Genomic DNA, 19967 nt, shown 5'->3' on the forward strand with positions numbered 1-19967 from the left:
ACGCCAGACATTCACAGTGGTAAACCTAGGCAGACTAGACTGTATGACAGCAGAGCATGACAACACACAACCAGTGCCGTTAAACAGGCTTTCTCATGTCCTGAGCCAAAGGGTCACAAACAACCTAGATACTGCTACTAAACACTCATTTTATAAACTATTCAAGTCCAACCAGCCAGATTTCATATCAGAATAAAAGTACAACTGTAGACAACTGGAAATTGTTTTGTTAAGACCCGATTTGCCAAATGTGAACCCTAAATTGAATCGATAAGCTAGATTTTATGGATTACTCCAGTAATCCAGAGTCCAGTAGTTGCTAGACACAAACATGACGGCCGGCCCATTCTGGCTCAGAGATGGCGGTGTTGATCACTCTGGGCCAGTGAAACCTGAGACCTACCAGGCACTTGCCACACATCATGTTGACAAGGACAGCTTGGCTTTTGGCTTCTTGGAGAGGAAATGACGCTAGATTTTATGGACTACTCCAGTCATCCTAACTTCACTGAATGTAGATGTCTAACCTCTGTCTTTACAGTGTGTAAGAAATGGAGGCCCCTCTACCTTATTGCTGAGTTTAGGAATTGACACTAGCATCCAAAATTCTCTTGGTCTTCTCAGGATAAGACACTCAGCCAGTGATGGTCAAGGAAGGGAAGTGGAAATGTTCCCTGCGGAAGGGCATGGAGGAGAGGAACAGACCTGAGAGGAGGGCATGTTTACACTCACAGAAAGGCTTCCTGGTGCTCGGAGGGAAAACTCTATGCTAATGGGGCCACACTGGACTGTAGGATTACAGAGCTCCTTGTTCTTAATCTAATCCCAGCCTTGAATACAGCTCACTACAAAACCACATTCTACTCCAGTGTGTCTGTTGTAGCCAGAAAGGGTTGTCTTACCAGCAAATAGGTACAACCCATTTGCACAGGCAGTGTATTGGTTTTCTAGTGACTGAGCACCATAATCCAGGAAGCCTAGAACTGTCTGAAATGTGTTCTGTCAACATTGTGCATGCTGGAGGTCTGAGAGCAAGGCCTTGGCAGGGCCACCTCCCCTCTGAAGGCTCTGGGGAGAATCTCTTCCATTGCATTCTCTTGCCTCTGCCTGTCCTTGGCCTTTCTTTGGACTGTAGATTCACAATTCATGTCCTCACCTCCGTCTTCACTCAGCATGTTTCTTCACCTGCAATGTTTCTGTCTCTGTGTGTTTCCTCTAGTAAGATGTAAGAGCTGTCCCACTCCAGCATGGCCTCAACTTGATAGCATCTGCAAAGACACTAGTTACATATGTCATATTTGTGGGCATTCAGGATTAGGACTTAACATTTGTAGGGACAATTGTGGTTTTTTTTTTTTCTTTTCCCTTTACTTCTGAGAATCTGAAATGTTGTCTAAGATTCTTTCTCAAACACTATTGAATTTAAATCGAAGAACTACATATCATGAATCTGTGACCTCTCCATTTTAAAAAATTAGTTCCATATTTAATTGATAGCAAATTGTGAAAAGCTTTAAATGCTTCTTTGCTTTAGGCAGATGAATGAGTAAATTTGTATACCATGGCTGTTTTAATTAGCCAGGATTAATTAGTGTTTACCATACTCAGAAGATGAAAAGACATGTATAAATGCACTGTAATGTGAATCATTTTTCAATTCATTGTTGAAGCTTAAAGTGTATTTGAATAAATATTGCTTATATCTTACACTATTTTTTATAGAAGGACATTGGAGCACTATGGTAATTATGAGCATTCTAAACTTTTAAGTACATTAATTACACGTTATTGAAGATGATTGCACTTTAATATTATGTATTTAGAGAAAGGTAGTTACCTTTATTTTTTTTTAGTTTCAAGTTGAAATGCTTTGAAAGCAGAGCAGGAGGTAAGGAAAGGTAAACTGTGCTGTCCCGAAAACAGTATTCTAAAGTAACTTTTTTTTTTTTTAAGAAAATAAATTGCTGGGATTCTGTGCACATTTTGAGCAATATCAGAAAGAACTTGTATGAGGTCTTGCACTGAGGCTAGGAAGTGTGGACTTTAGAAATGGTTTGAAGAGACTGGAGCAATTTCTCTCATGTGAGGCCCAAAAGCCGGGCACTCATCCCTTGGTGTCCAGAAGGACGGATTCCAGGACCCATTTAGAGATCCCCAAGCCCATGGATCTTCAAGTTCCTCATATAAAATGACAGTAGTATTTGCATATAACCCATGCACATTCTCTCATAGACTTTGTCGTCTCTAGATTATTTAGAACACCTAATCCTATGTAAATAGTTGTTTTACTGTTTAGGGAATGATGTTGTCCCTTCTTAGTGAGGGAGTGGCCAGCTGGGTTCTCACATTATGTCCAGTGGAGCACATCTTGTAAGCACCAGGATTTGAGGTTCTCTAGATAATTCAAGCAGAACTGGCCTCTTTGACACTGCTGAGAGCCAAAGCCGAGTAGGAATGACTCGTGGCATTTTTGGTTGAGAGGTGACGCCAGCAAGCTATTGAGATGATAATGGTTATGTTAAGATGTGTATTCAATTGGATATTAGACCCATGCTGTTCGCCTTGGCCTGCTACTTTGGAGCTCTCACTGGGATTCATGGAGAGTTCCCATTGGTTGGGGAAGTGCGGGAGGAGGGATTTCAGGAGGAGGGATTTCCGGTTGGTGTGGTGTGTCCCTGGAGAAGGCCGTGTGCCTGGCATTCGCGGGAGTTTTGGAAATAAAGTTTGTTACTGCTTGAGTGGCTAGTGATTTTGTGCCCAGCCAGACTGCGGCATGACACCACACCCCTTTTCCCTTCATCATCATCTGCAGGGAAGAGTCTCAAAAATCAGATCAATAAAAAGGGTAGGTGGACTTTTCACCTCCTACACAATTTTCTCCTTTGTTCTCGGCAGGAAAAGGAAAAATAGTAAAGTTGCTATCTATTACCTTATGAATGCTCATATTAAAATGGTTTAATTTAAAAGAAAAGACCCATAACTCTTTATTTGGATAAGAAATGCCTTACTCACTCTAGACTTCTTAACAGCCACTCATGATTTCATTGTGTGAAACATTGTAGTTGGATATTATGAAGAATTTCCAGCAAGGACGTGGCACTTCACTGTGGGTGGAACTGTTCAATATCAGATAAATCCCTTTGGGCTAATCTAATGAGGGGCACCTCCCCCTTTTCTCACATCAGGAGAACACCTGTCTGTCTATATTCTGGTGCTTCCCTGTGGGCTGTTTCAACCTGGGCGTGGGTTTTCTGGGTTCATATTTCCAGTGACTTCCAAGACATCTGTCGCAATGTCCAGGAATTTCACAAACTCAGCACGTCCAAATCGAACCTGTCTTTCTCCCCCATATTTGCTCTTTGCATAGACTAAGGGCAGGTCAAGAATTAGAATAGTGCCTGTTCTCCTGGTAGTGTATCTGCCCTGTTCGAGTCACAGCCACCCAACCACCACCACCACCACCACCTCCCAAGCACCCACTGCCGTTCCTTGTGCCACTTCCTAAACATCTTTTGGCTCTGTCACTCTCATGTGTATCCTCACCCGCTGTCCTCTTGCCCATCTTTAATGATCGCATGTCTTTTAAGTCTCTTATAAACCCCAGGCTTCCCCTCCATTCCTTTCTTTTCTTTACTTGTTGATGGATCACAGATCACTTGGCCTGTAAAATTTCTAGTCTGGGATTTTGCTCATAGTATACTCATGGTACAGGTCAGTACATTCCTCTGCCCTCTGGATGTCCCACTGAAAGCCTTGCAGTGTCTAAGCTGCCTTCCCTCTCCCTTCTCCCATGACCCAGCAGCCCTGGTCAGCCTGTCTTCTGTGCCATGATACACATACCTGTGTCTGCTAAGATGGCAGTCTCTTTCCTGTTCAGTCCTGCTGTTAGATCACTGTATTAATCAACTTTATCTTACTACAACAAAATACCGGAGACAATCAACTTTATAAAGAGAAAATGTTGATGTATCTCACAGTTTGGGAAGTCAAGAGTCCAAGATCAGGTGGCCCCAATGGTTTGACCCCTGGTGGTGGATGACAGCAATTCATGGCAAGAGGACATGTGGGAACAAAGAAAGAGACCATGGTCCCACAGTCCTCTTTAAGGGCACAGACCCAGTGACTCAAGGGCCCCATATTAGCCCCACATCTGGGTTCTACCACTTCCCAATAGCTCCACCTGTGCACCAAACCTTTACATGTGGACCTTTGAGGGACACTAAGCTTCAGATCATATAATCACTACCCCCAGCCCCAAAACTCAATCTCAATTCTTTATCACTCTGTTGTTATTGCGGCCATAACACTTCTATAGGATTTATTCTTCTGCCACTCTTTTTCTCTGAAGCATGAGTTCTTTTAGTTAAAAAAAAAAAAGACATTATTTCTAACACCCACCTAGAAGATGTTAGGATTGCTGAACAGGTGAACGAATGGATGAACTCCTAGTTAATGATAAAGTGGTTTGACTTTCCTTCGTCCCATATCCTTTTCCTTAAAGTGGGTCCCTTTGGCTTCTCTCACGCCTGTGCATTGTGAATACCCTCCTAAAAAGATGTTGCCATCCATTGCCAAGTCCCAGATGCGAAGCTCCTGCCACTTCCAGGCTGGATTTCCCCATATATCATTAAGGGGGCACATGAATAATCTGCAGCATGGAGAGCCACTGCTGTGCCTAGAATTGCTCACAGGAGAGAGTTTTGTGTGGAAAAGCACAGAGGATGTGTTTAGATTTTTACCTGCATAAATTGTCATTTCGAATGAGCTATCCTGTACAGGAAGATGATGTCTCTAGGAACAGGAGCCCATCCCCCCTCGTGAAGAGATAGGTATCTGTCCTAATCTTACACTTTTACCTCTTCTTACAATTATCAGCATAAATCTCTAAAGCTCTTTGAGGGACACTCAGATTAACTAAGAAATTAACTGTGTGTGGATGTTGAAAGCCTTTCTGATGTGACCTCACCATCCATGCTAACCAATTTTTATATGCTTTATAGTGTAAAATTCTATCTATTAATCACTTATCAACATAAAGCGGTTAGAATGTGCTTTCTTCACACCCCCAGAGTGATGGCTGTCTTTTGAGAGAGGCACGTTTTCCATTTCATTCATCTGCTCTGGTGCACACCGAGATGTCTTTTTCCTGGTCAGACTTCTCTGGACGGTGGGAAAGGGTACTGGTCAGACAGGACCACTGCAGAGGCACATTTATGCGAAGCCTACAGGACAGAGCTGTAGGGACACCACCTAGTGACCACCAATCAGTACTCGTCCTGGCGTTGCATCTACAGCCAGCATGGCTCTCTGCAGCTGTGCTATGAGTGTGTCTTGCATGGCCGGTTCTCCCTCCCTCGTCTTGTGCAGCCAAAGGATCAAGTCGGAGGTCAAATCCAGCCCACATGCAGCTGAATAAGCTGAGTGTCTGCCCTTCATGTGACTCACTCCCCAAAGAAACCATCATGTGGGCCAGTAGGGACCTGGCCTTTATCAGAAGTAAAGGTGATGTTTTAATCTCTCTCTGCCTGCTCTCTTAATTGGGGCAGAGCTCAGATAGAGAAAAGGGGCCCCTATGGATTGATGCCCAAAACACCCCAACAACCATCAAAGAAGGGACCAGGAGACACTGGGCTCACATTGTATACAGGCTTCTGAATGACGTAGCATTTATAAAAAAATGTACACAAGCACAGGAAAACTTTTTTGAGGTTTTTTTTTTTTTTTTCCCCCTCATTCTTTCTTTTAGAACCCCCGGGCCTTGTGCATGCAAGGCAAGCACTCTACCAACCGAGCTATATCCCCAGCCCTGCTCACTCTCTTTTTGTCCACACTAAAAAGCATTAGCCTTTTTTAAAAGAAATAAAGAACTTAGAAGTAAAAACAAACAACCAAAAAAAAAAAAAAAAAAAAACCACTCCAGAAAACTACCAAGTATGCAAAAGAGCCTCACAAAAAACTGGAAACTAATTGCTGAAGCAGGAAATTGGAGAATTCTTCATCATGAACCCATCTTTCTGCATCCTCAAATCTAATAATCCTAATTCCAAATACTATCTGCATGTTAGTAGCCTCAAAATATATTTAATTTTATTTTCCACACTGAAAAAAAATGAGATAATGGCGCACAGCTGTAATACCAGCAGCCTAGGAGGCTGAGACAGGAGGATCACAAGTTCAAAGCCAGCCTCAGTAACTTAGCAAGGCCCTCAGCAACTCAGCAAGACCCTATCTCGAAATAATAAAGGGCTGTGGATGTGGCTAAGTGGTTAAGCACCCGTGGATTCAATCCCTGGTACAAAAAATAAAATAAAAACATAGATAACAAAATGAGGATGGGGAAGAGACGAAATACAATTCCTTAAAGGATAAATACATTTAACAAAATATAATTACTCTTGGTCATCTCTGGTAGTGGGATTGCAAATGACTTTTTGTTATTGCTTTTTTCTACATTTTTTGCACTGAATGTGTGTTACTCTTGTAATTAGTATCAACTGATTCCTTTATACATAAACAGATATAAACCACAGTGAAGTCATAGCTTTGCTGCAGAGGTTAAGGACAGTTTTGAAGAAAGAAAGCCACATAATAATTTCCTTAAAATTCCATTAGCTCAGCCATAAAAATGCACATCTCGCAACTAGCTCAAGATAGCCAGTTTTCCCTCTAGCATGTGAAGAGAGAACTGATTCTTGGAATGAAGACCATATGAAAGACTTTTCTTGTTTTTAAAGGATATGAAGCATGAAAATGTCATTCATTTTTTGGTTTTTGTTTGCAGAGAATGTGCAGTTTGTATTAGATTAAATTAAGGGCCCATGTGATACAATTTCACTATATATTAATCATAGGAAACCATCCAGATATGTACATAGAGGTACAGTAATGTCTACAGCACTGTTTTTATTTTAATAAAATTTCAGACTTAACAGAAATAATCCAAAAATGCTATGTAAAAATCCCTTCATTTTAAAAAGTGAGTTGCACACCTAATGGCTCTTTCACCTAAATTCTTGATTAATTTCAACAAAACAAAGACATCTGTATAGTCTATATGAGAATTGCAATCTCAGCACAATGTATTTTCAGAGATTATTTCTATAGTGTATAAACTTGCATTTTAGTCTGATTTTAGGTTGCTGACCACCCACATGGGATTAAGACCCCCTAATGTAGTTGGAAATAAGATCAGGACATTGGCACATGTTCCATAAGGAAATGTGAAAAAGAAGCCTTCTAATCTGCTTTGAGATGCCAGGAAGCCTGGCTGGCTTTTATCTTGATTTCTGACTGATGCCATTGGTAGATAGAAGTTGTTTGATGTTTGAAAGCCAAAAGGAAATTTGTCCTAAATGAAACAGGACTCTTTCCTTACCTTCAGTCTAAGCCAGACAAATGATATTTCAGGAAAAATGTCATTTGCAGTAAGGAATATTATCACAAATGATGTGCAGCCTTGTCTGTGTCCCCTCCAGGGACAGTTTGTTGCCATAAGTGGACAAAGCATGCCCCATTTAAAGATTTGTAGTCAGGAAGCTGCTAAATAAAAATAAATCCAGATTTAGACATGGAGTCTGAATTTTAACTCTGGGAGATTTTCCGGATTGATATGTGGCTAAAAATAAGAGGAGTGTCCTAATTTTCCGGAGGTCAAGATAAAAACTGGATTTGTGGGACAGCATTATTTTGTGATAATATGTCTATAAATTTTTCCCCAACTTGGAAAAGGATCCTGTTTCACTCTCGGCCATTGAACTGTCCTACTCACTACATTTTTATATTGTGGATTAAAACAAAAAAAAAAAGGATATTTTATGTGATTGAGTATAGAATAAATGGACTGTTCAGCAGCTTCAAGTCAGTCTGAGTGATTTTTAAATGTGACTTGGAGCTGGTGAAACACAGAGGCAGGGAGTTCACGTGGCTGTCGTCCGTCCTCCACCCATCTTCTGAGGAAGGGAACTCTAAGGAAGAGTGAGGCAGTGTTTCCAGAGACACGTTGAGGACGGACCGACCGTGAAGATGGAAGTGACTGGGAAGGCCTCACACAGTTAAAGGAAGGAGCCTCACCTGGCTGTGATGCTCTTCTCACCTAACTTTGCTGCTCAAATACCCTCAAGAAGTTCTCAGACTATGACTTTAACCTCTTTTACCATAGTGTTTTCATATCTATTTTTCTATATATATCTAGAGAAAAATAGATATATAAAATCAAATTCGTCCTCTCAAAACTATCAAAAAAAGGTGTAAAAGTTGGGGTATTTGTGATGGTGGATGTGTGGGGTGATGCTTCCAAAGTGTTAGTTCCTAATCAGTGTAAAGTAACCTTGTCTTCTGTCAAATGGAATTTTCATGACAAGGTTGCATTAGAAATTGGGAGACACCAGTTCTTTCAGTTACTTTTTTTTTTTTTTTTTTTTTTGGTGGGGAAGGGGAGGTGGGCACCAGGGATTGAACCCAGGGGTGCTTAACCACTGAGCCACACCTTCAGCCCTTTTTAGACAGGGTCTCACTAAATTACCTAGGGCCTCACTAAGTTGCTGAGACTGGCCTTGAACTCCCTATCCTCTTGCCTCAGCTTCTCGAGCCTCTGGGATTACAGGCATATGCCAGTTACTATTTTAAACATACTTCTCAGGATGGATGTCTGTTTATTCTGTGCTCAGCAGGGTGGTACTCCCAACCTATAGATCATTGTAGGTATCAAATGAGCTGATGAATAGATATGGAAAGGCCGTAGAAATGGATGTTGTCATGAGTCAGTTGTCTCTTGCTTTTAATGTGTCATAGCATGTCTCAGTTGCATCACAACATAGCTACAGCATCACAGATGACTAATTAAAACACCCCCACCGTGCACAAATCACTTGAAGACCCTAGAGAGAATCTCCAGTTCAGCATTCCAAACAGCTTCTCCTCCACTGAACCTTTGGTGTGTTCCTACTTTGTAATAAATCAACTTGTCAGCCAGACTGGTCTGCTGAAAGTGTCTTCAGTGGGGGAGAGCTGCTCTTTTTCTGGGAAGAGCCCCGTGGTGACATGTGACCCCCCTCTGATGCCCTTTTAAGTGTCATGCTGTATGACACTGACCTGTTGCCTGAATGCATCCTAGCTCTTGATGATATGTGACTTCCTGCCTTTAAAAGTGGTCTGGTGAAGAAGGCGATCTGACTTTCCTGTGGCTTTCGAGTACAAAAACGCAACCGGGAATGATAGCTTCAGGACATCAGTGTGTTGGTTCTCAGAACAAGACTTTAAAGTGTTTGGAGGTGAAATTTCCTCTGGAAGTATTGCTTTTTTGTCCATGATCATTTTTTATACCCGTTTTTATCTTTATGTTCTGTTCTTAGGTTTGTTTTGTCTTTTATAGAGGGGTAGCTGAGGTCATGGCCTAGTGGTGCCTTTGAACATCTCATGTTGTAGTCAACATGGTGGAGAGTAGGTCCCCTCACGGTAGCATGCATGAGAGTCACCTGGGGGTCTCATTAATGTGCAGATTTTGAGAACTGAAATTTTGCATTTTAACAAACACAGAGGACACTCACGTGGCAGGAGTTGAGATAACAGGATTTATGTGAAGGAACTACAAAGACTACCCAACCAACAGCCCAGAATTTTATGGATGAGGAATACAAGCTTAAGGAGTTTCAGAGGCCATGGAGACATTAAATAAGATAAACAGCATAGCAGTAATATGCCAAGCCAAGAATCAGACATGCAGAAAACTCTGATTGGAAAATGAAATCTGATCTCATAGTACTGGTGTGGGCAGAATGCCTAGAATGGATGACAGTTGATTTATAGTGACTTCTTGATAGGGAAAAATTACATCCCTTTTACAAAATACTTCAGTGCAGCTGTGTTAGGATGGATGGTGTGTATTATGGAGTGTGTGGGGTGTGATCCTCAGTCCTTTCAGGCAGATGGGTAAGTAAATACCTATTTAAATGATAAGGATTGTGAGAATCCCCTGTGAGACAAGATCTAAAAGAAATTTGAGTTTTGCATAGAGGGTAGAGATAAATATTTTTCCACAAAAATGTATTTAGGTATACTTAGAGTAAATAAGTATACCTAAATTCTTTCCACAGAAGAATCAAAATGAAAATTATACTGGCAATGACAGATCAATCCTTGACAAAAGAAAATATGGCAAGCCTGGGGACCTTGTGATCACTGGTCTCCAAACCAGACCTTGGACCAGCCATGTTTTACAGTAGAAAGGCTGAGATGTCGTTCAGTAATCACAAGGAATTATGAAGCATGTAAAAAGAGAATTTAGATTGACATAATGTCAATAAACTTTATTTTCTAGAAACCTAAAATGTGGCCATTGAATTTTTAGAAGGAGTTTGGCCAGTGGGTTGATCATTAAAAGAACATTAGATGAATTATGTAGAATTCATCTGTTTCTTATTCAGCAGTCCTTTTGTTTATTAAGTCATTTGTCTCAAAATGAACAATCATGGATATCTGTTGCTTCTACAAAAACAGAATTAGTTCAGCCACTTGTAGGTGAAATCACTGCTGTCTCTTTTGATGTTACTTTCTTTGAAACATTTTCAATATTTCCAATGATAGCTAAGTGGTGGGGTTCTTCTTTTTCTTATTTACTCTAAGTATACCTAAATACATTCTCAGAGCACTTTTAAAAGAGCAAAGTGATGGGGTTCATTGTATGTCTTAATATTTGAAATTATCTCTATTGCTTAAACCAAAGGTTAAATATTACCATCATTGAACTCAGTGAAATATTTCTACTTTACAATGCAAAACTCAAGTATCTGGGTATATTTGGCTCCAGAAGTAACTGCTGCAATTTTGAGCAATAAAAGCTTCTAGGAAAAAGGAAAGGAAAAAAATTACAGTGAGTGAAAATGAATGTACTCCTTCAGTTTAATACTACAGTTGGCAAATGTAGATGCTTAAAAGCTTTGGAAATTCCCAATGTAGGCCATTAAAGCATTGTAATAAAATATTAAATTAATTCAGATAAAAGGACAATCCATCAGGCCCACCATCGCAGTAGAAGGTGGTTAGCTTCACCGTGGGAGTCAAAGATGAAGTCCTACTCAAAATGAACAATGAAATAATCATAGAGGCTCTGCATATTTGATCACAGCAGCAATTGCCCAGCACCAGTGCATTTACTGTTGGTAAAATCTTGAGCCCTTGATAATATCAAGAGTTGCTGACTGACTTAGACATTTTATGAGCACACAATTGAAGCCTACCCCAACTAGGAGTAATCCATCACATTCACCTCTTTTTTTTTCCTTAAAGTCGCACTGACTTTATTTTTCCAAATCATATAGCCAGGGATGTTTTTTCCCTAAAACTCCTTTGTTAAGAAAGGAATATAGATTTCTGCTATTTGGTACCTCTGATTGAAAAGAATGGTTAATTGTTTTTTGCTCAGCTAAAAATTGAATATTTCATTCTTTCACTTAAATTTTCTGAATGTGAATATAATGAATCAGGAAAACTCATAATCAGGGGAGTTGGCATTTTGGTGCCTACTGGAGGAAATTTCCTGCCAATGTATAAGAGATAAAAGAGGAAAAGGTCCCTACAACTTCCTGACAAGAACAATTAGAGGAGGAAGAGTTTATTTGGGGGCTCATGTTTTCCAAGGTCTTAGTCCACAGATAGCTAATTCCAGGTAGAGCAGAACATCGAGGTGAAAGAGTGTGGTGGAGAGAAGCAGCTCAAGATATCACACCAGGAAGGAGAGAGAGAGACCAAGCTCAGCTCACCAAGTATATACCCCTACTGACCCACCTCCTCTAGCCATATCCTCCTGCCTCCAGTTACCTCCAAGTTAATCCCTATCCAGGGGATTAATGCACTGATTAGGTTAAGGCTCACATAACCCAATCATTTCACCTCTAAACCTTCTTGCATTGTCTCACACATGAACTTTTGGGAAACACCTCGTATCTAAACCATAACACTCTCTGATGATTCCCTACCCTGCCTTTTTTTTTTGCTGCCAAAAGCTGCCCATTTGGGAAATGACTTCTGGCCGGACAAAAGCAATAACCATTTCACAGGGCTAGTGGTGATTATGTCGACTCACAACCCCACAGGAGCAGAAGACATTACTAAAGACATTGGAACATTCTGGTTTCAGACACCATGACTGGTTTCTTCATTTACTCTGTAAATGAGCAACCCAATGATGAGACGAAGATTGAACTCCTCTTCTGATATCAGGGGAGGTGGAAATAAGTAGGGGCTAAGTGCAGCCTAGGACCTGGATTTCAGCACTGATGCTTACTGGCATGGGATCTTGAAGAGATGTGTTCATCTGTCCCAGCCTCAGTTTCTTGTCCTGTAAGATTAGTAATTTCCTAGCTTGAGAGGAGAGTCAAAAGGGAGAGGGTGTCTGACCTGGGCATTAAGAATTCATATAATTTAGATAAGCAGAGATAAGCTTTCCAGGTAACAGGCACAAAGAACAAAGTTGTCATGGTGGGAATACATGGTTCCCTCTGGGGGTAACCTACACTATTTAGCCTGGGGGATGGTGTCAAAGGGGGACTAACAGGCACATGGTTAGTGGGCTCAGATCAAGAGGGCCTCCAGTGTCTGGCCCAGGAGTTGGATCAATTCAGAAGGAAATGAGGACCCACTGAAGTGGGGGGAAACCATTCCCATTACTAGGGAAAGATCTAGGGAACAGATAAGAATAAAAATTAGTAGAAAGAGCAGTATTTTAGTTTGTGCTGCTATAACAATATCTGAAACTCAGTAATAGAAAATAGAAATTTATTTCTTACTATTCTGGATACTAGAAGTCTAAGATCAAGACACTGCCGGGGACACAGTGGTGCACACCCATTAACTCTAGCAGCTTAGGAGGCTGAAGCAGGAGGATCACAAGTTTGAAGCCAGCCACAGCAGCTTAGCAAGGCCCTGTCTCAAAATAAAAAAGGGCTGAGGATGTGGTTAAGCATATCTGGGTTCAATCCCTGGTGCCAAAAAATAAAAATAAAAAAGACACTTGCAGGTTCTGAGTTTGCTAAGAGCCTAGACTCTCTGTTTCCAAAATGATGCTATGTAGTGCCTCACCCTCTACAGGAATAAACCCTATGTCCTCACACGACAGAACAGAAGAGCTAAAAAGGTCCTGAGGTAGTTCCCTCCAGCCCTTTTATAAGGCACTGATTAAGCATTTATGGGGGTGGAGCCTTCATGACTTAATCACTTCCCAAAAGGCCCTTTTAGTACTACCACAGTGGAGAATAAGTTCCAACAGATGAATTTTGTGGGACATTCAGACCATAGTAGACAATAAGGAAACATGTCATAATTATTTAGGCAAAAATTAATCCTGGTCCAAGGAAGAGGGCTATGGAAAAGCGAATGGAATGTAGATGAGAGGATTTGGAAATGAAATTTAAAAGTTGCCAGTAGTGGTGAGTATGAGTCACGGATGATTAGAAAACGGGAAGGCAGGAGCTTGAGTACAGTTCTATACCAAATAAGTTCATGAATCAGGAGGAAGGTCTAAGTTAACACATCCACCAAACCTTGGAAATTATACAGAGTGGGAGAGAGGAGACAGAGCTGAGGGAAAACATTTCAGATCCATCCAAAGGTAGGAGATACTGAGACTTCCAAGCAGGTTGAGTTTTCCAAAGGGGAGAATTGTAGAAAGTGTACAAGAAGAAAATAAAGACCAAGAGGTTGGGAAAAAAGGAACCTGGAGAGTTATTCAGAGACATTATAGGGAAGAAGCTTAGTCTTGTATGTGCAAGACAGAGAATGTTTCCAGGTGCAGGAGGAAGGTAATCAATAGTAAATACCACAAAGACACTAACGACAACATGGCCCCAGGGGAACCAAGCTCCCTCATTTTCTCTTGAAATGGATGTATTAGCACCAATGATTCTTCCAGGACATCCTGTTTTCAGGATAGCAAGTGCTTGACAGTCACAAGCATACGATTTATGTATTTTAAAAGCCCGTTTAATTTATTCAAACAGATATTGGCTGAGTTTTTACCCATTACCTATGACTTTGTTAAGACTTGAAAAAGTTGGAGGAAATGTAATCTGGACCTTTTATCTGTAAGGGAAAGGTCATTGAAAGCATCAAATATTGAATTTTAAAACTGTGCCACAGTGAATAGGTATATATTATGACTCAAATTAGACTTCAAAAGGACTAATTTGCTGTGGATTCTATCATTTTACATAATCTCTTGCAATAAAACTGATTCTATGGAAGGATATTAATCGTATGCTTTAATGCTATCCCATCAAATTGTCTTAATGGGTGTATTTGAACAGAGTTTTAATTTTTCAGATAAATTCTAAAGGTTTTGTCAAGTTAAAAAAGAATTTGAAGTACCGTAGTAAAATGCTACGTTTCAAATTTAAATCTGATTTCATTTTCTCCAACATTAATACTAACCAGTGATCGGTTTGAAATATATAATTCAGTAAACTCTTGGCACAGGTGTGATTGGAAAACGAGATACTCTATTTAATAATGATCATTGTTAATGACATGTATGCTGGGTCATATGGCTTGCATCTTTGGGTTTCTAATTTTTAAAAATACAACAGAATAATTTGGTAGATTATGAAGCACCTGAAGAGCATTTAGGGAAACAGATCTTTTTCAAGACAAAATGATGAAAAATGTTTCAGAATAAAGCAGACCAATGGTCTGTAATGCTTTTCTTATCCATGCACATGTTCAAGGAAGACTCCCCAGGGTCTCCAATGATGAGATGTGCCCTTTGGATTGAAATAGATTGCGGCTTACCAGCTGCTGACACTCTTCTTCTGTTAGTTAGCTTTCTGTCACTGTAACAAAATACATGAGAAAAACTACTTGAAAGTTGAAAGTTTATTCTGGCTCATAGTTTCAAAACTTTCAGTTTGTGGTCAGTTGGCTTCAAGGCACAAGCATCACGGTTGAAGGTGTTACAGAGAAAGCTGGTCAGCTCACAGCAGCCAGAAAGCAGAGAAGGGATGGAGGACCAGGATCAAGATATAGTCCCCAAGGACCCATTCCCTTCACGTAGGTCCCACCTCCTATAGTTTTTGCCACCTCCCAATAGTCAATTCAGCTATGAACTCAGTCCAGAGGTCAGACCCCTCATGGTTTAATCACTTTCCAAAAACCCCACCTGTGCTCATTGCTGCACTGGGGACCAAGCCTTCAACATTCAAGCCTTTGGTGAACATTCCAGATCCAAACCACGACACTGTCCCAAACACCACACCAAAGCGCACTGTTGATTCCTTTGTGATCACTGGATTCTAGAGAGAAGGAATGGAAGCATAGCTCCTGACATCCTTCACCTCTGGGAGAGTGGTGTGACCATTGAACAGCAGCCAACTGCCCTTCTCTTTGAGTTCAGATCCCACCCAGGGCACTTGCCAGCTGTGACCTTGCATAAGTCGCTTACCTTCCGTGTGCCTCAGTTTTCACATCTGTTAGATGGAGATAACAGTACCCACAGGGTGTGTCTAAATGACATCCAGGTCTGCCTGGCTAGACAGGAGCTGCTGTTCCTGCTGCCGTTATGATCCTTGTTACTCACCAAGGAGATGGTTGTTTTGTTTAGACGAGCTGCTTCAGAAAGAGCAAAACTACTCCGATGACGTCTTGGCCAACATGATCAGCGAACCAAGAATCAGTTATGGAAACGATGCTCTCATGCCGTCTTTGACTGAAACGAAAACCACCGTGGAGCTTCTTCCCGTGAATGGAGAGTTCAGCCTGGATGATCTCCAGCCGTGGCATCCTTTTGGGGTGGACTCTGTGCCGGCCAATACCGAAAATGAAGGTAAGAGTCCCCAAGAGGGAACAGAAGCATCCCAAGATGTGTGTGAATGTAGATAAGTGTGCATATGTTTGCTCACGTAGGTGGGTGTGTACAGCACACACATGAAATCTTTTTCATGTGTTTGAGTGGTGATTTTTTTTGAGGTAATGATAGTGTCACTTAACTTTATTTTGAATCAGAAATAAATATTAGGAATTGTTATGTTTTTAAAATAATATATCTTTATTACATTGATAGATTTGAATTATTTTTTACATTTATAATTAATAGCATGAAGTTATTCTTTACATTTTTTTATTCTTTATGAAGCAAATAAACAGTCCCATTTTGTGGGTAACAACAGGAGATGGTTATAGTTACATAGAACACTTTTGAATAAAAAAGGCCTGTTGTTTCCCAGGGACCCTGGTTTATATTCTGGGAAGTATTATCCTTGGAGTTACTACTCTTTTAAAAACATATATTATTCAAGAAGCTATTCTCTATCTAGAAAATGTGTGGCAATGACATTCCACTAATTTTCCCCATTTTCTTCTTAAGCACATAGAGCTGAGCATGGTGGTTCACACCTGTAGTCCCAGCTACTCGGGAGGCTGAGGCAGGAAGATTACTAGAGCCCAGGAATTCTAGACCTGCCTGGACAGCATAGTGAGACCCCATCTCAAAAAATTATATATTATATATAATGTGTGGATACACAGAGTATGTACTATATACCATATATTGTTTTAATGACTGTTTTTCAAATAAGGAAATTGAGGCATCAGGAAACAAAATTCTTGAATGGCAATTTTTGATAGGAATTTTTAAAAAACACTTTCTCATTAAGAGTTATTTTGTTGGTTCTGGAATGAAAGCACAATTTTCAGCTTGTGTTTACGGAATAGTGGGCTAGAATGCCCGCTACCAAAGATAACAGGTGGAGGACATTGCCTCGCCTAATATAGTTTGGTAGCTCATGCAGCACCTGAGGAGCATTGAGGGAGACTTGTCTCTTTTGATGGGCTGCATAATGGAAACTTGACAGGCACCAAGATAGTCTTTGCTGGCTATTTATTCATACATGGGAATTCAAATTGCAGTAAATGTTAAAGGCAAAAATAGAGGACCACATATAAATAAAATGTAAGTTTCCTTAAGATTTAAATAAATTTGTTTAGCAATTTAAATTTATGGAAGCTGTCCGTATTCAGGGGCACATTACTCTACATTTTTTCTGAGAATCAAGGGTTTTCTCCATCAACATATTTGTGCACCTAGATGATATACTTTTGCCACAGGTGTTTCTTAGCAGAACTGTTTGTGTAGGAAAGAGCATCTTTTAGTTTGTTTTCATCACTTTCGCATGATTAGAAGTGCAAAACCACAAACACATGAAAAACTTTCCCTAAAAATAATAATAATGATGACAAGTTTTTCAAGAACACAATGGGATTTTACCTCTGATTTTCTTTTTGAAAAGTAGCAAACTTTGATGATATTTTTGTATTTATGATACAGTTATTATAAAGTAGATCAGTGTGGTCCTCAGTAAATCTAAATCCAATTTTATATCTTAAGCACACTTGACAAGCATTTTTTTAAAAAAGAACTACTGCAGAAAATCTTTGTATAGGCTATGTGCACAACATGAATAATCACTCCAGTATGTTTCCTCAATTTGAAAAAAAAGTTACCTTATAATATTACCATCAGATATAAACAGAAATGTTAGATATAGTGTAGAAATAAAGGGTTTTTTAAATTTTTTGTATATGACAGCAGAATGCATTACAATTCATATTTCACATGTAGAGCACAATTTTTCATATCTCTGTATGCAAAGTATATTCACACCAATTCATGTCTTCATACATGTACTTTGGATAATGATGTCCATCACATTCTACCATCATTTCTAAAAAATAAAGTTTTTATCACATATTAAAATTATTCCTACTCACACAGAACAAAATAATTTAAGAACACTTGGTTACCCAAGATCTGAATAGTTTCCTTATCAAATTATATTATTGCTAGAGTACTGGTTGTATCATTTTTCATAAGTAGATACAATTGGGCCATTTAAAACCCTCATTATTCAACCTCGAATGAGAATTTTTGTGAAGAATGTACAGTCTCATTTTCCAAAATGAGAAACCAGATGCTTACTAGATTGGCTCTGTTTGCTAATACCCACTCATTGTGGCATCCATCCTGGGAGACAGACTGTACATGAGTGCAGAAAACACACACACACACACAATCACACACACATTCATACACTGCAGCCCTTGGGTCTTGCCAGTGTGCTCAGGTGGGAAGTCTTTGCTTCAGTCCCTCTGAACCAAAGCAGATTTAGCTGTTAATTGCCAGATTTCATCAAAGCTGATATATTAAATAAAGATCTGCTTTTGGCAAACAGCAGACTCTCATATAAAAGTATTGGAAGAAATTGAGGACAGAGCTCAGTGGTGGAGTGCTTGTAGCATACACATGGCCCTGGTTCCAATATTAATTCTAGTGCCACCACCACCAAAAAAAAAAAAAAAAAAAAAAACACTAAGAGACAATAGTACCTAAGATCTCAGAGTCCTGATTTACCAATCTCAGCTTTATCAGACCCAGCACCCCTTTTATAACAAATATTTTGAAAAAATACCTCCTCAACAATTTTTTTATTAATTTTTTTGTGGTGCTGGGGCTCGAACCCAAGGTCTCAGCCATGCTATTCACTTGTTCTACCACTGAGCTGCACCTCTGGCCCGCCACAGTTAATCTTTAAATAAAATTGGCATGGTTTAGGTAAAAAAACCAATATTGTAAAAATACGTGTTTCACATTGTTGTGCTGAAAACCCAACAACTAGAAACAATGGCATAGTAGGTTGTTTGTCCCCTACAGATGTGGCAAATACAGCTGCAAACTTACACCCCGTGCTGTTTCAGCAATCAGGGTCCATAAACAGCAGAAGCATCAGCAACATGATTTTCCAAAATTTTGAATAATTCTTGGGAAAGTTCTGAATAAACCAGTCTTCCCCAATTTACCCAATAGTGTGCCTCTGGTATATCCAGATTATATTAAAAACTGCAAAAATGCATGGTATTTATGTATAAAATTCAGTTTGGTTCATGCTGTCATGAACTCCCACAATAGGAGTGCAAAGTTTGAAACCCACACCGAGTATGAGATTTGTTGACATTGTCCTGGGTACAGCACCTAACATCCTCAACCCCATCCACCAAATGCCCATAGCATCCTCTCTTTCCCTAGTCTAGTGACATCCAAAAACACTTCCACATTCCCCACCATCTCATGGAAGAGTTAAGTCCTCCTCCACACTCTCCAAGGATGAAAACTGAGCTTCAAGTCCAGCTCTGCTCTGTGATTGTGGGCAAGTTACTTATTCCTCGCTAGATGTCACCTCATCTGTAAAACAAGGTTGATATTCATTCCCAGCTCAATGGGATGGTGTGTGCCTTAAGTGAGACAGCATGAGAAGCTCTTGGAAAAGTGGCTGGGACATAGTAGCTTGCTTTTTTTTTTTTTTTAATGAAACCAAAATCTTATTAAAGAGACTTTATCTTCATCCTGTCTCCAGATGAATCCCCACATGGCCCAAACAATGTGCCCTTAAAATGAATGAATAGATAAGAAGCCTGTGATAATGCAGTTCTGCAGGCCCCTCCCTTCTTCCCTTCTCACCTCTCTTCTCCTTCCCCCTGAAACTTGTGCCTTGCTCATCTTTTTACAGATACATGCACACTCACCTTCTAACGAAACATCTAGAGTTCTCAAAGGCTTTATTTTTTTTCAGAATTCATGCAGTCCTCACCATCCTAGCGTCTGGTGCTTACCAGAAAGGTGTTGCTTTTCTCAAGAGCAGTCAGTCGAGTCCAGTGAGGGTCCAATGCCTGGTCATTCTGCTCATTCACACTGAAAAAAAAAAAAAGTGTATCACTAATACATTTTTCTGACATTATAAAATATTTTCTACTTTTTGAAAGTAGAGGGAAGTTTATTGGAGTAATCTCACCCAGATAGAAGGAATGAAGTTATTTCATAGTAATGTCTTTTAGACTTTTTCCTATGCATGTTTGATACTTTCCAGTATTAAGTAATAATATGGACTCGTGCTTTATTATTTGTAAGTTTCTTCCATAGAGGTGTGTCCTGA

General features: G+C 39.9%; 1 protein-coding gene across 6 annotated transcripts in view; it reads left to right on the forward strand.

Moving 5' to 3' along the window:
• App (amyloid beta precursor protein) overlaps window positions 1-19967 on the forward strand; it is a 239114-nt gene that overhangs the window by 198906 nt on the left and 20241 nt on the right. For all 6 annotated transcript variants that reach the window (XM_027929083.2, XM_071615110.1, XM_027929078.3 and 3 more), the window contains one exon: window positions 15587-15808. In XM_027929083.2, the coding sequence (XP_027784884.2) occupies window positions 15587-15808 (222 nt within the window). The remainder of the gene's footprint in view (window positions 1-15586; window positions 15809-19967) is intronic.

This window comes from Marmota flaviventris, chromosome 8 (genome assembly GCF_047511675.1).
Source record: "Marmota flaviventris isolate mMarFla1 chromosome 8, mMarFla1.hap1, whole genome shotgun sequence".
NCBI classification, from domain to species: domain Eukaryota; kingdom Metazoa; phylum Chordata; class Mammalia; order Rodentia; family Sciuridae; genus Marmota; species Marmota flaviventris.